This window comes from Rhinoraja longicauda, chromosome 6, assembly GCF_053455715.1.
Source record: "Rhinoraja longicauda isolate Sanriku21f chromosome 6, sRhiLon1.1, whole genome shotgun sequence".
Taxonomy (NCBI): Eukaryota; Metazoa; Chordata; class Chondrichthyes; order Rajiformes; family Arhynchobatidae; genus Rhinoraja; species Rhinoraja longicauda.
This window is the reverse complement of record NC_135958.1, coordinates 78,632,490-78,648,142: the sequence shown is the minus strand read 5'-3', so window position 1 is coordinate 78,648,142 and position 15,653 is coordinate 78,632,490. Positions and strand designations below refer to the sequence as shown.

Below are 15,653 nucleotides of genomic sequence, written 5' to 3'. Positions count from 1 at the left end.
TGAACAAGGAACTGCAAATGCTGGAATCTTGTGAAAAACACAAAGTGCTGGAGTAACTCAATGGGTCAGGTAGCATCTAGGGAGGGACAGTTCTTGGGAGAAAACGGACAGATTATATTAGAGGAAAAAAAGCCACGAAGTACTGGATTAACTCAGGTAGCATCTCAGTAGAACATGGATAGGTGACGTTTAAAGTCAGGACCCTTCTTTATTAGAACGAGGAGCTGGTCTATCAGAAACTGGTATGGACTCGATGTGCCGGAGAATTCTCGAGCAGACCCACATTTTTGGTACAGACTTTGGTGCTGGTGTCTTGTCTCATTGACTCAAGCAGGAGGAGCTGCAGACTGCGAGCAGGAGGGAGGGGAGAGCAGAGCAGAGCAGAGCAGGGTGATGTCAGCAAATGCTCTGTTCTGGGCTTCAGTCAAGTAGCCACGACCAGGACTTACCCTGAGGAAAAGAGAGAGAGAGAGGGGGGGGGGGGGGGGGGAGCTGTGCTTCAGGCTCGAAGAAAGACTACCATCGACAACTTTTTTCGTGTGTGTGTTTGGGCGGCGGTGAGAAATAATCCTTCCTTATCTTTATTTTTCTACGCGTGGATCTGCTGCGCGGAGGTGGAGATATACTCACAGCAACCAGGAAGAAAGGAGCAACAATCCAATCGAGCCCGCAGTAATAATAACGTATAATCCCAATCGTGATGTGGAGAGACAGGAAATAAACCTGTTTCCATTGATTTCCAGACGGTGTGTGCTGGGAAGGGAGAGAGAGGGGGGGGGGGGGGGAGGGCGGTGAAAGATAAACCTCAAGAAAAGTTTTTTTTTAAACGATTTTTTTCGGTGTATTCGGATAGAAAAGTTGAGTATTTTTAATTTCATGAGGTAAATGATGTGTGTGTTTTTAAATTTCTAGTGTAGTTTTCCCCCCTCCCCTCCGGCCGTCGGTTGTTGAGTGAGTGCTATGCACATCCGGGCCATCGGGCTCGAGGAGGCCATCATTGTTCGCTCGGGGGAAGGGGGCAGAAGCGGTCGCCTGCGCTCAGGCTCCAGCAGTGGCTATTAAACTTTACAAAAACAATCAAAAATCACTCGGGAATATGTCCAACCAAGGGGCCAGGAGGAACGGGCCGGTTAAGTTACGTCTAACAGGTAGGAAGCTGTGTGAATGCCACACACATACAGAGAGACACACACACAGCGTACCATCAGGTCCGGTGCTTCTTTAAATGGATCCTTCCTTTTTTTTCCCCCTTTTTTAATTATTTGTGAATGGAGAGCTTGTTTTGTGGGAGTGTTTTCCTTTTTTGGTCAGGCAAAATAAGTCATGTTAATTTTGCTTTTGCGCTTTTTCATTTAGAAATAATGTGTTTGAACTTGACCGAGGATTTGTTGATGATTCCTCATTTTCTGGAATTATTGATCATTTTGATTTATCTCTGTGTGTGGGTGTGTGTGTATGCGTAAGGGTTGGGAGAATGGTGGTGCCTTCAGACAGTTTTATAATCATGAATTTCCTGTTAAATAATGTGGGTTTCACTGCTTGGGTCTGGCGCAGTGAACTCCGTGTTGAAACTGTTTCTGAGGTAGGGTAGGAATGGAGATAGTTTTCAAACCTTAATCCTTTCTTCTTGCAAATGGACTGTGTATAATTGGAAATGTGTATGCCACTATTAGTTCATTGGATTTTATTAAATCGATTGTATTTATATTCTGAGCCTTTCAGCAAGGAGCAACTTGGCAAGAAATCAAAGTTTATTTTTGTTATCCTCTATTGTTGCTGTATCACGTTTACATTCTTTTGTTCTATATCTATCTACATTTGTAATGAAAATATGATTATTTCAGTCTGGAATTTTTTATGCCAAAATAGCCACGTCCCGGTGTTGTTGTATTGTGGTAAGAACAGTGGGTTGGATAATGTTTCAAAAAAGGAAATTATAAATAAAATATGTTCCAATATTTTAAAAACTCTGGGGTTTCTTTCTTTCTAAAAACAAATGGAGAGTGATCAGCCATGATCGCATTGAATGGCGGTGCTGGCTCGAAGGGCTGAATGGCCTACTCCTGCACCTATTGTCTATTGTTTATGCTTCTAGGAGCCTTCATTACTACTGCTTTGTGCCAGCTTGGCTCAGAAGTAGTGCTGTCTTTTAGAAAGTTGTGGGTTAAAGGTCCATTACAAACGTACAGGTACTGCACTAAATAGTGTGCACGATAGGTTCTGTCTTTTGGATGAAATTTTAAACCAAGACCTGTCTGGCATCTTGAGTTAAATTAAAAAACTTTCACAACACTAGTTCCAGAGGATTAAGGAGTTCTATGTGCTCTTGGCAACATTCTTTCTCAACCAATGCGACCAAGAAAGACTGTTTCGTCTTTCACTTTCAATTTGTGTAATGCTAATGTACCAACTCTTTTCTTGTTTTACTGCACTTCGTGATGTCTTTCCTGCCCGTAAAATATTTCAAGGTGCCTCATGGCTAGCAAAGTACTTTTGAAATGTAGCCATAGGTGTAATCGTGGAAATGCACAACCAGTTGGAGTACTGCAAAGGCACATAAATATCAAAATAACTTTGATTTTAGTTACGTCAATTGATGTGTAAAAAGCTGCCATGAAACTAGTGGAGCTCTCTTGCTTTTAAAATTAATGCTACAGAATCTTTATATGCACTTGAGAAGATGCACAGTGTGGCGTGCATCGGCAAACCCGAAATAAGGCGAGCAGCCAGGAGGGTTAAAGGCAGGTATTTTAATTGGCAAATCGCTAGCCTCTATAATGCTGGGCGGTCGTACGTTCTCTCCGCTCCAGAGGATATCTGGAGACTGCCACAGTGCCAAAAACTCCCCCATTATATAGGCCCAACACCTGGGCCCTCCACAGACTATACCAAGTGCCGAGGGGTTCAATGCACAGGGTGGCCTGACCTCTGGGAGTCGCCACATGACCCCCCCACCCCCCCAGAACTGGAGGCAACAAAACGGACCGGCGGACGCATGTCCATAGACGCCGGGGCCGGCGAAGGTGTAGGGGGCCGGGCGGGAGGACGCCCCCGTGGGCGAGGCTGGTCGATGTCCAGGTGAGCCGGTTTGAGGTGACCGACTGACACCGTCTCACGCCGACCCCCCAATATCCAGCACAAAAGTTGACTGTCCATGCTGCAGCACCTTGAAAGGGCCCTCATACGGCCGTTGGAGCGGCGCCCAGTGGGCGCCCCGGCGTAAAAAAATGTATTGACAGTCCTGCAGAGCCGCTGGCACGTGCGGGTGAAAAGTCCCATGGTTTGACGTGGGAACAGGTGCGAGCTTACCCACCCGCTCGCGGAGGCGTTGTAGGGTGGTTGAGGGTGGTTCCGGATGATCCGTCGCCGACGGTACGAACTCCCCCGGTACAGTGAGCGGGGCCCTGTAGACTAGCTCCGCCGAGGAAGCCGCCAAATCCTCCTTGAGGGCGGTGCGACCTCCCAGCAGGACCCACGGCAGTGCGTCTAACCAGTCCGGGGCGGTAAGCCGCGCCTTCAGAACGACCTTGAGCTGACGGTGGAACCTCCACGTGGATGTGGTCGAAACGGCATTGCGGAAAGTCGAACCGCTGCAGAGGCGCTCAGGTATGGCGCTGAATGTTGGCGGTCTGGCAGGCGATGCAGCACCGGGCCCAGTGACCGACCTGCTTACGCAGGCCATGCCACATGACACGCGAGGCCACCAATGCTGTGGTCGCCTGGATGGAGGGGTGCGTGAGCCCGTGGATTGTGTCAAAAATCCTACGTCGCGACGCCGCCGGAACGATGGGCCGCAGCTGAACCAACGAGACGTCACAGAGCAATGAAGCGCCGGCTGGCCCGAAAGGCACGTCCTCTAGGCGTAGACCGGAGTTGGCAGTCCGGTAGGCCAACATCTCGTCGTCCTCCCGCTGGGCGGCCGCTAGGGCTGAGTAATCAATTGCCAGACACATCCCTTGGACGGCATCGTCGGCAGGGCGAGAGAGCGCATCGGCGACCCGGTTCTCCTTCCCTTCCGCGAAACGGACGTCTGTGGTGAATTCGGACACAAATGCGAGTTGGCGCTGCTGCCGAGCGGACCACGGATTGGAAATCTTCGTGAAAGCGAATGTAAGTGGCTTGAGGTCCGTGAAGGCAGTAAATGCCCGGACTTCCAAAAAATAACAGAAGTGACGCACCACGAAGTATAGGACGAGGAGCTCCCGATCTAAGGCTCTGTATTTGCGCTGGGCGTTGGACAGATGTTTACTAAAGAACGCCAAGGGCCGCCAATACCCGTCCACGAGCTGCTCTAGGACCGCGCCCACCGCTGATTCGAAAGCGTCCACAGTCAGGGCGATCGGGGCATCTTCCCGTGGGTGGACGAGTATCGTTGCCCAAGCGAGGGCCTCTTTAGCGCCGAAGGCGGCCACGGCCTCATCGTGCCACGCTATGGTCTTCCTACCCGCCGGGAGGTTGAACAAAGGCCGCCTGATGCGGGCCGCAGCTGGCACAAACCGGTGATAATGTGGCCGGCCGGCTCCTAATCCAGGGTGCCAACAACATGATGGTACTTAGTAATGTCAACGATGATGCCCCGGAGGTGAAATTGGGCCTCTGCTTGGTTAAACCACACGTTTGGTTGCGCGGTCCAGAAAGTTGGAAGTTTGAGGCCTACCACGTTGAGTTGAGCCGGGTCGAATAGCTGGGCCTGGTTGGCGGGCTGCATGTTGTGATGCATCATCTTCGCAGTAACGCACGTCGGGGTCACCAATGTGGCGTGCGTCGGAGGACCCAAAATAAGGCGAGCAGCCAGGAGGGTTAAAGGCAGATATTTTAATTGGCAAATCGCTAGCACTATAATGCTGGGCAGTCATACGTTCTCTCCACTCCAGAGGATATCTGGAGACTGCCCCAGTGCCAAAAACTCCCCCATTATATCGGCCCAACACCTGGGCCCTCCTCGGACTATACCGAGGGGTTCGATGCACAGGGTGGCCTGACCTCCGGGAGGCGCCACAACAGGACCTTATTTTGACCTGGACATTGCCTTGTGTCTACTGGGTAGTCAAGTTCTTGGATTAATGAACACCTCTGGCAGGGAAGCATTCCCTTAGCAGTGCAAAGTCATGTGCTTAATTCTCTGGAGTTATGCCTGAACCCACAAGCTTCTGAGATGAAACTGCATGTTCTGTCACTGCTCAAAGTCTGGTAGCCAAAATGGGTTAGTTTTATTTTGGTAGTGATAGAATTGGAGTTACTCTGTTTTTGAGTAGCAGTTGTTTATGGTTGGAATGGGTTATATATAAGCCATGGCTGAGTATTTTTGATTTGTTTATTATCTTGTGTGTGGAATAAATTTTGAATTTCTTGTACAAGTGATAAATACATAGGATCATGTAAAATGTTTTTCCCAAAATGTTATAAATCCTGAGAGCTTCTATTTTGTGTAAGAAAAGAAGGGTAGAGGAAAGAATGAGTCAATATATTACCCCATGCTGAATAATTATGATGACCACTGGATGTGGTAGAACATAGATCGTGTTGATTTTTTTAAAATTATTGCCTAATATTCTGGAGAAGCACCCCCACCATCATTTTACATAGAACTAGTTCTTTATAATGTAATTTATACAGATTTATTTTAAAGTGATGGAATAATATAAATATTTACTGATGAAAAAGTCTTTGTTATTACTATCACAGAATATCAACTTTTCTCAGTTTGAATCAGAGTGCTGTCTCTTCTGAATAATCTTTGGATAGTCCAACCCTATTGTGGGGTAACCCGGGTTGACATTCTGTTAATTGAGTTGTTTTTTTCTGAATGAATGTTAAACTGAGTGTTTAACCAGGAATAAGAAGGCTTTTCCCTTTGGATCATTGTAACTTAATACATTTTGAAGCTACAGGTTTGCTTCTTAAATATCAGCATCTCACTTTAGAAAATAATAGCAGGTTGACAGCATGTTTCTTGGCTATAATTATTGAATGATTCTGGAAACAGGTTATTTTGCATTAGGAAAACAACCAGGATAGTGAAGAAGGGTCTCGACCCGAAACGTCACCCATTCCTTCTCGCCAGAGATGCTGCCTGTCCAGCTTTTTGTGTCTATCTTTGGTTTAAACCAGCATCTGCAGTTCCTTCCTACACATAGGTTGGAGACAGTTTATATCTCAGTTTCTTGTAAACTCCTAATCTTCAGATTTTAGTTGTCTTTCTACTACACTCGGCTGGTTTGATGAAGCACTGTAATATAGAATGATTAATAAATTTACTAGGGAAGTTGGGTCTGAAGGCATATGGCAAACGTGATTGGCAACACAACAATATGTTGTCCCTTCCTGTCTTATTTGATTGCAAAGAACTGTAGCTTCATCAGTGTAATTTCAATTATTAACGCGGCTTTCAAACTTTTCCTTTGGCTCTGCAGATGTCTTATCGGGTTTCTCTGCTAAATGCTCTTCAAACTTGTGTCCCATGTTCCATTCCTGATTTCTGATAATAACCACAATTATCCCAAGACCTCCAAATTTTTAATAAATGGTACCAATATAATGTGAAATTATCTCAATTAATAAAACTTTGTGTTCTACTTTGTTTTATGTATTTCTGTCTTAACCTGAGAATACAGTATACACTGTAGGTTATGCTTGTGGCACCTTGGATTTTATGTTATGATCATACCTCTAATTTGTTCCCCCTCCCCCCCCCCCCAATATCTATTAAGCTGAAAGGAAATAAAATTGGGTGCTGATCGCTTAAATGGAAAGCCCTGAACAGCTACTTTGTATAAACTGTAATCATAAATAAGATGAAATTGCAACAGAGTGAAGTTTCTTATTGTCTTGCTGATTTATTCTGTGCTGAAGTAGCAATTTTGGACAGATATCCTTCTGTCCTTTCCAGTTGGTGCATAGGATGCTTGAAAGTTGACATGGGTCGATTGGGTTTAAGGACTTGTTTCCACGATCTATGACTGTGCTGGAATTGCTTCTCTATGCTAGTTTACAAATTTGCCAAGTCAGCAGCAGTGCAGATATGGCAATAGCAATTTACAGTGATGAATTGAGAATATTGAGTAAGAAAGGTAAACCAATATGCTTTAATTTTGTTTTTTCCTGTAGCACGTTGATACCAATATGTTAAAAATGGCAGTATTATGGCACTTTGCTTGATTGCCTTTGGAGATGTGGGGGGACGTTGTTCAGAAGTACTTCCTCAAGGGTATATAGGTTATGCGTGGGGAAGAGAGTGGAAGTTTTTTTGCCTCCATCACAGTGAGGGGGTGTTTGGAGTCACTGTGATGGACGTTTGTGTTGGGGTTATGTGTCTTGTGTTCTTTTTTGTGTGTGACTGCTATGTAGTTTCGTTCAGTACCTCGGTACCGAATGACAAATAAAGCTCTGTTATATATGATTCATTGTGTTTTTATTTCCCTCATTTCTGGTTTCACTATTTTAATCTGGCTTTGCAATTTAGGATACATTGCAAAATAAAGGCCAACTGAATTGTTTTGTTCATAATAGTTGAAAGCCAGAATGAAAATCTAAGTGCAATAAGTTGGGAAGTACGAGTTTTGAAGGAAGTCTTTTTTTTCTTATAACATTTCTAATTTCAAGGGTCAAGGTCAGTTTATTGTCACATGTACCAATATACCAAATTTGAATTTCACTGTTTGGATGTAGGTTATTCAGTGTTGGATGTTAAGTGGTAAATTTGAAGATTTGTTTGTTTTATTCACTTGATATTTTGTGAAACTGAGGAACAGAAAAAATCTATACATGCAAACTATCACCAATACTGTAATTTTAGTTTGCTTCCCTGTAAAATATTAATTTTAATTGTGATTCTGGTTACAGAAACTGACTATGGTGCAGTATTTGTGTACTGAAACCCATGCTTTTATCTTCATAGCAAAGTTCATTTTATGCCACTAGGAATCAGTTAATGTGGCAACATTTAGATGTTGATTCAACAGGCATGGAGACAGGAAAGTAATGCCTGGATGAGAAAAAGCATATTGTGGTTCAGAACTTAAGTAACTTGTGTTTCAGTGTTACTTTTCTATTATTTATTTATAGATGTGCCCATATAAAAGATTGTCCTTTTTAAGTGTTTATGGCCTACTGTCTTGAAACACTGTAGCCTATGTGGTGATGTTTCTACCGCATTGATGTTTGGTTAGAAATTCAAGGTCCTTGATCTAATGATGATAGAACAATGATATGTCTAAAGCAGGATGATAGTTGATTTGGATATGTTGGGAAGCTGTGTGGTCATGGTGTAATTGTCTGTTTTTTCCAACTGGTGAAGATGGCATGTTTGGGTGGTCCTTTCAGTGCTTGGGGTGAGACTGCATCTAAAATATTTTGAATGTGTCAGCTGTAGCTCAGTTGTTTCTTAAAACGAGACCATGGGCATTAGATGTTTTCTGATCTTGGTAGTTTGACTTGGGTACCTCAAAAAGACACAGTTAGAACCTAGAACAAAACAGTACAGCACAGGAACAGGCCCTTCGGCCCACAATATGCCGAAAATGATGCCAAGACCAACTCTTATTTGCCTGCTCATAATCCATATCTCTTCATACTCTGCATGTCCATGTGATGTATGCTTGATTTCCATTCCAAAAAACCGGTCCATAAAAAATATAGGCTGACATTCCTTTGTTCAATCAGATGTGTCACGTCTTTTGGATGAGATGTTCATGAGTTAAGTGTGTCATATGTCTCGAAAGGGAACAATGAATTTCTTTCTTGCAGCAGTATCGCCACAGAGTGCTCAATAGATAATATAATAAAAAGACAAAAAAAACAATCTAACGCATAAACAAAGACCAAAGTCGTCAGTGCAACCCAGGTAGTTTGTTTACTTGGAGTTTGGAGTGTTCTATAGCCTTATCATTGTTGGGAAGAAGTTGTTCCTGAATCCTGACGTTACAATTTTCAGACTCCTATACCTGCTTCCAGTTGACTCAAGTAAAATGTTATTTTGAAATGGTCTGCTCTGCCAAGTGAACCTTAAAGATCCCATGGCACTATATAGAAGAAATAAGAATTTGCTGGTGTCCTGGTGTGTAACCAGTCAATCTGTTTTGGTGATGTGTTTTGGTGACAGGTGTCAAGGGTTATGGGGCGAAGGCAGGAAAATGGGATTAGGAGGCAGAGATCAGCCATGATTGAATGGCAGAGTAGACTCGATAGGCCTACTCCTATAATTTGTGAACAATACCCTTTGTGAAAACATTATGTGCTGTGGATTTTGACACAATAGTAGTAAGTGTACTTTAAAAATATTTTGTAAAGCATGGTGATATTCTCAAAGCTTCATATGATTTGTATGAAGCCTTGAAAGTATTATTTGACTGTTACACACTATAGCTGAGCAGTTGCAAAAAGAAATAATCACTTTTATCAGCACACATTCCCACTTCTGACCTTGCTTTGGAACAGCTAAAGCAAATTGGTCCTACAGTGCCTCTCTGAGGAATTCTTAAAAATAATATCCTGGCTGAGATAACTGGTTTGAACAACTGGAGCCCTCTTCCTTTTTGGTAGGTATAATTCTAGTCCACTTTGACTTCAATTTAATCTGGGCACTTTAACATCACACTTTATTAAATGCCCAAGATGTCGAGGGCAGTCACTTTTACCCTATCATTTGGATCTTGTGCTTGGAATAAGCCTATATTGGGAATGGGCGTTGTCTGACACTGACTGGTCCAGTGTTTTAAATCAAGGCATATCAGTGTAAGTACAATGTGTGTAAAGTAAAATACAAAACTAATAAATACACCTAATTAATTAGAACATCATGGAGGTCCTGCCCTGGTATTCTTTAAAATGGGCAGACACGTTTGGACTGAAGTTGTTTTAAAAATAACATTTTAGAATCTAAGATAATATATAGGTCTTGACTGGGAGGGGATGTTCTCGGGGAAAATAATGCAGAGCTATTCAATAGGATCAAGGTTTAGCTCAGCACCACTTTTCTGCACTAGCCTTCTTCATCATGATTCCTTTGATCTTAAATTCTGTTGTGGGAGAACCTGGAACAAGGGGTTACTGCTTACAAAAATAAGGATGAGGCTGTCCATTTAAGATGGAATTAGTTTTTTCTTCTCCGAGGATCACGAGTCCATAGAATTTGCTTACACCAAAAGATTGGAACATATGATGGGAAATGTGGACATGAGGAACTGCAGATGCTGATTTACAAAAAAGAGCCAAAGTGATAGGGTAACTCAGCAGGTCAGGCCACATCTCTGAATAGGTGACGTTTTGAGTTGGGGCATTTCTTCAGACTTGATAGGTGACTTCAGGTCGGGACCCTTTGGACTATAATTGAAATGTTGGAAGTGGTCAGAAGCCTGGTCAGAAATTAGTTTCATGGAGGACCTGGGTGTTGGTAATGCCTTTGAAAATAGAATTCCAACATGTGAGATTAAAAGTGTTTCTCTGAATAACAAGATAAGGAAGGGCAATTCAAGGCTGATGTCAAAGGAAGAGCTGTGGACTTGTAACTTTCCCTGGCAATACAAAGATGAGAGGGGCAAGCTCAAACTCGTCATCTTAAGAAGAAAATGTCAGGATTTGGAAATAGTGATTAGAAAGGGAGCAGGTGGTCTGCATCATCAAACTAATTTGATTTTGTGAATGTTGAGGGGAAGTGGGAGGGATTAGATGGAGAGAAGGAGAGAAAGCTAATGGTTGGGTGAAGTGAGGAAATTGAATAAGTCCAAGGAAGCTGTATGAGACTCCGCCTCCAGTATATTTCAATATCGTTAAGAGTTAGGATATATGATGTGGCCCAGTGAATCCACTAGTCAAAACATTGCAGATTGTAGCGTGACAGTGGTTATCCCTGGGAACTGATGTTTTGAATATGAAAGAATGAGGAGGAAACTATGAGCGCTTACAAGTAAGGATAAGCATCTGATCATGTACTCAGATAATTTTCTGAAGAAGAGATAGTCATAGCAGGCAAATACCAGATTTCCTGAAAATTCCAGCATGCTTGAAGTGAAGTCTCAAATTTTTTGGCATCTTGAAAAGATTTAGCAGTATTGTAAATCTTTATATAGAAGAATGTACATGCCTGTCTCTTGGTCTATTCTACTATTTGTAAATCATTATTTGTGCTTATTGTTTTGTAATTTATGCTATCTGGGATCTTTTGGCACATAGCTAAATCCACTTCATTGATTCTGGTTTCAGTATTTTAGAATTTACTTGTTTTTATGAAAAATTTTAAAATATTTATTGTCTTTCAAGTGTGAATGAAAGGAAAATGTCCCATGTATTCAATCGATGTTTTCTTGAAACTTTTCTGGAAGTTATATATTTTGGGAATATTTAGCATTTATTTGAATGCCCTCTGTATTTCCCTCAAGTATGTATTCTTTCTGTGTTAGGCGGAATTATTGTCAAGCTTTCAGTTTTGGTTGGGAGGCTAAAATTAAAGCTGAGATTGATTTAATACTTTCACCTGATGCTCATACAAGTGTGGTTGCCAGCTGGAGTTTATAGGTCATGATTTGGTGTAAAGGAGATTTATGGGCCATATTTATACCGAGTGGTAGGTGCTTGGAGCACATTGCCTGAGGATGTGCTAGAAGCAGATATGATAGCAATATTTGAGGCATTTGGACAAACACATGAAAAGCTAGCAAGGATACAGACCATGTGCAGGTTATAGGATTAGTTTAAATTGGCATCAGGGGCAGTGCAGACATGATGGGCCAAAGTACCTGTTCCTGTGCTGTACTGTTCTATGAAGCAGCACACTCTATTTACTACTGTGGTCAAAGGAATTGGCCTGATCGTAGTGCTGCCACTGCCTAAGGTCATTTTATGTAGATTGTCTAACTTTATTGCTTAACCACTAAGGGCATAAGTGAACTAGAATTGTGCTTATGATCTAAATCTGCACATTTCACAAGTGCACTAATGTCAGATTTACCTTTCAATGTAACGAGTGTGTGTATATACACCGATAAGATGCCACCTAACAGGCTTGTCATCAAAATGAACGCTGGGGGTAAAAAGAGTTGGAGCAGCATGAATAGAAAATTGGCTGAGTGACAGGAAAACCATCTGAAAGGTTAATTCTAATGGACTGAAAAGATGTATCCAAGAGTCTTGCAAGGTTTGGTGTTGGGACTACCATTTTTCTTAATGCTATAAGTAAATATAAAAATTTAACCTTGGCCACTTGAACAAAGACTTATTTAAGAACATAGAACAGTACTGCACAGGAACAGGTCCTTTAGCCAACAATGTCTGTACCGAAGATAGACACAAAAAGCTGGAGTAACTCAGCGGGGCGGGCAGCATCTCTGGAGAGAAGGAATAGGTCATTCTTTCCTTCTCTCTGATGCCTGTCTCGCTGAGTTACTCCAGCTTATTGTGTCTATCTTCGGTTTAAACCAGCATCTGCATTTCCTCCTTACACAATATCTGTACCGAACATGATACCAAGACCAACTCTCATCTGCCTGCACATAGTCCATATCCCTCCATTCCTTGTATATCCATGTGGTTATCCAACTGTCCTTTGAATGCCACTATTGTACCTGCCATCACCACCCATGGCAGTGCGTCCCAGGCACTCACCACCCTCTGTATGAAAAAAAAACTTGCCCCAAACGTGTCCTCTAGTACTTGCTTAAATAATGAATAGCATCCATGTTTAAATCAATGACTTTGAGCTTTATTTCTTTACCCTTACCCTGTTTTTCTGTGACATGAAAATATTGGTAATTTTCAAACGTGCTCACAAACCAGGAGAAAATGGCATATTTGACCATCTCCAACTGAACACCATTGTTCAATTTGCAAACTTGTTGAAAGGGAATGGGTTAATGCTGGTCGAATGAAGATGTCAGGAAAATCCAATCTTTGGTGCTGTTTGCACATCACTTTATACTGTAAAGTAATGAGCATCGTCAGTAGTGTCAAGTTCATATTAAAGGAATGTGCATTGTGAAACTGAACCCACAAGGACTAATACACAGACAAGCTTTCTTGATTTGTCATGCCAAAATGTGGAAATACTTTGGATTTAATTGAAAGTCTGACTGTGATGACAGTCTATACTTTTAACTGTCATTTAAAACATATAAATCATGACAGGTTTTAGTTTATTACTTGTTTTCTTCAATGATTGACGAAGTATGTGCCTATTACAGATTGTTATTTTTTCAACAATACAGCATTGGTCTGGTTGTCATAATACTGAAATGTTTACTCTGAGATCCTAGTTCATTTATGAAGACTGCTGATGTGGGGTTTTCCTACTATGACAATTTTTTCTCATCTGACTGATATCATAGACCATTGAGCAGCTCAAAAATAGGTCTTTTCACCCTCTTGTATTTGATTTCCACTTTAGGAGAAAAGATTCTGTCTGCACCTTTTTGTAGCTATTAGTTCAATTGTTTTGGGATGAAGGGATTAAAAGTACCATTAGCAAATTTGCAGATGATACAAAGCTGGGTGGTAGTGTGAACTGTGAGGAAGATGCTATGAGGTTGCAGGGTGACTTGGACAGGTTGTGTGAGTGGGCGGATGCATGGCAGATGCAGTTTAATGTGGATAAGTGTGAGGTTATCCACTTTGGTGGTAAGAATAGGAAGGCAGAGTATTATCTGAATGGTGTCAAGTTAGGAACAGGGGACGTACAACAAGATCTGGGTGTTCTAGTGCATCAGTCACTGAAAGGAAGCATGCAGGTACAGCAGGCAGTGAAGAAAGCCAATGGAATATTGGCCTTCATAACAAGAGTAGTTGAGTATAGGAGCAAAGAGGTCCTTCTGCAGTTGTACAGGGCCCTAGTGAGACCGCACCTGGAGTACTGTGTGCAGTTTTGGTCTCCAAATTTGAGGAAGGATATTCTTGCTATTGAGGGCGTGCAGCGTATGTATACTAGGTTAATTCCCGGAATGGCGGGACTATCATATGTTGAAAGACTGGAGCGACTAAGCTTGTATACACTGGAATTTAGAAGGATGAGAGGCGGTCTTATCGAAACGTATAAGATTATTAAGGGGTTGGACACGTTAGAGGCAGGAAACATGTTCCCAATGTTGGTGGAGTCCAGAACAAGGGGCTGCAGTTTAAGAATAAGGGGTAGGCCATTTAGAACTGAGATGAGAAACTTTTTCAGTCAGAGAGTTGTGAGTCTGTGGAATTCTCTGCCTCAGAAGGCAGTGGAGGCCAATTCTCTGAATGCATTCAAGAGAGAGCTAGATAGAGCCCTTAAGGATAGCGGAGTCAGGGGGTATGGGGAGAAGGCAGGCACGGGGTACTGATTGAGAATGATCAGCCATGATCACATTGAATGGCGGTGCTGGCTCGAAGGGCCGAATGGCCTCCTCCTGCACCTATTGTCAAATTGTTTTCTTGCAGGATCTTTATTTTGCATTCTGTTAATGAACTAAGCATGAATTCTAGGAATACTGCTAAACAAATCTCAAATTTATATGTTGTATCAAGTACAATAATATGTAAGTGTCTACCATTATTGTCATTATGGTGAAAAATAAGGACCTTTAATACTTTGCCACGATGGGGTAGAAAACTGCAGTGGCTTCAAAACATTAATAATTTTTTATTGTAGTGCATTGTGGCGCCTCCTGAGAGTTAGGCCACTCCTTGGTCGAACCCTCGGCACTGAGATTGACAGGGTCTGGGACTGCCAGTCCACGGGGTTTCCAAGGAGGGGTTTTGTGGAGAGAGAGGAGAGACAACATGTGCGCCGGCAGCTAAATATGAAGGCCTCAAGGTGCTGCTTCTCCGCACCTTCGGGCTCAGCTGCATGGAGCGAGCGGCGCGCATCCTCAACATGGGCGGGCTCAGAGATTGGAAGCTTTCGGCTCTCATGAGTGAGATGCTTACCCTCATAGGCAGCCACCAGCCCTGTCTTATGTTTGAGTTTGCATTCCTGCAGCGGTTGCCAGACGACATCCGCCTGCCCTCTCCGGGGCGAAATTTGACGACCCCCTGGCGCTAGCGGAGCACGCCGATGAGCTGTGACTGACCTATCGGCGGGAGATGGGCGCACTGGATCGAGGCCCTGCAGCGCCTGGGACGTCGCAGCAGGGCGGCGCGTCTATCGATCTGGTGTCAACAGCACCCCAGAGGACCCAGTGACCGTCCCCTGCATTCACCGAGGGTTTGGCTGCATCAGCCCCAAGCCAGCCTGTCCTGGGTGACACTAGTAGAGGGCGCTGGTGTTACTACCACCAGCGCTGGGGTTCCACAGCTCGACAGTGTCGCCAGCCCTGTTCGTACTAGGGAAACGGCGGGGCCGGCCGCCAGTATTCTCTGCGGCGGCAGGCCAGATACACCGCCTCTACGCTTGGGACCGACATTCGGGACGCCGGTTCCTCGTTGACACCAGGGCAGAGGTGGGCGATTTGCCCCCATCGGGAGTCGACACTCATTCAGGTAAGCGGGGGCCCTCGCTCACCGCTGTGAATGGCAGCCCCATCCGGACGTATGGGGTTTGCACGGTTCTGCCTATTTTTGGTCCCTGTCTTTTCACCTGGACCTTTACATTTGCCGTTGTCTCCAGCCGTTGTTGGGCGCTAATTTCCTCCGGGCTTGATGCCTGTTGGTGGATGTGAGGGGGCAGCGCCTGGTCCACGCTGCAATGATGGAGTCGATCT

The 15,653-nt window shown here is 43.6% G+C and overlaps 1 protein-coding gene across 1 annotated transcript in view; it reads left to right on the top strand.

Annotated features, from left to right (window-relative positions):
- The first annotated feature begins 1,000 nt into the window (after window positions 1-1,000).
- Window positions 1,001-15,653, top strand: part of smurf2 (SMAD specific E3 ubiquitin protein ligase 2) — a 142,135-nt gene continuing 127,482 nt past the window's right edge. The window contains exon 1 of the mRNA XM_078401431.1: window positions 1,001-1,148. Within this exon, the coding sequence (XP_078257557.1) occupies window positions 1,097-1,148 (52 nt within the window). The 5' untranslated portion in view covers window positions 1,001-1,096. The remainder of the gene's footprint in view (window positions 1,149-15,653) is intronic.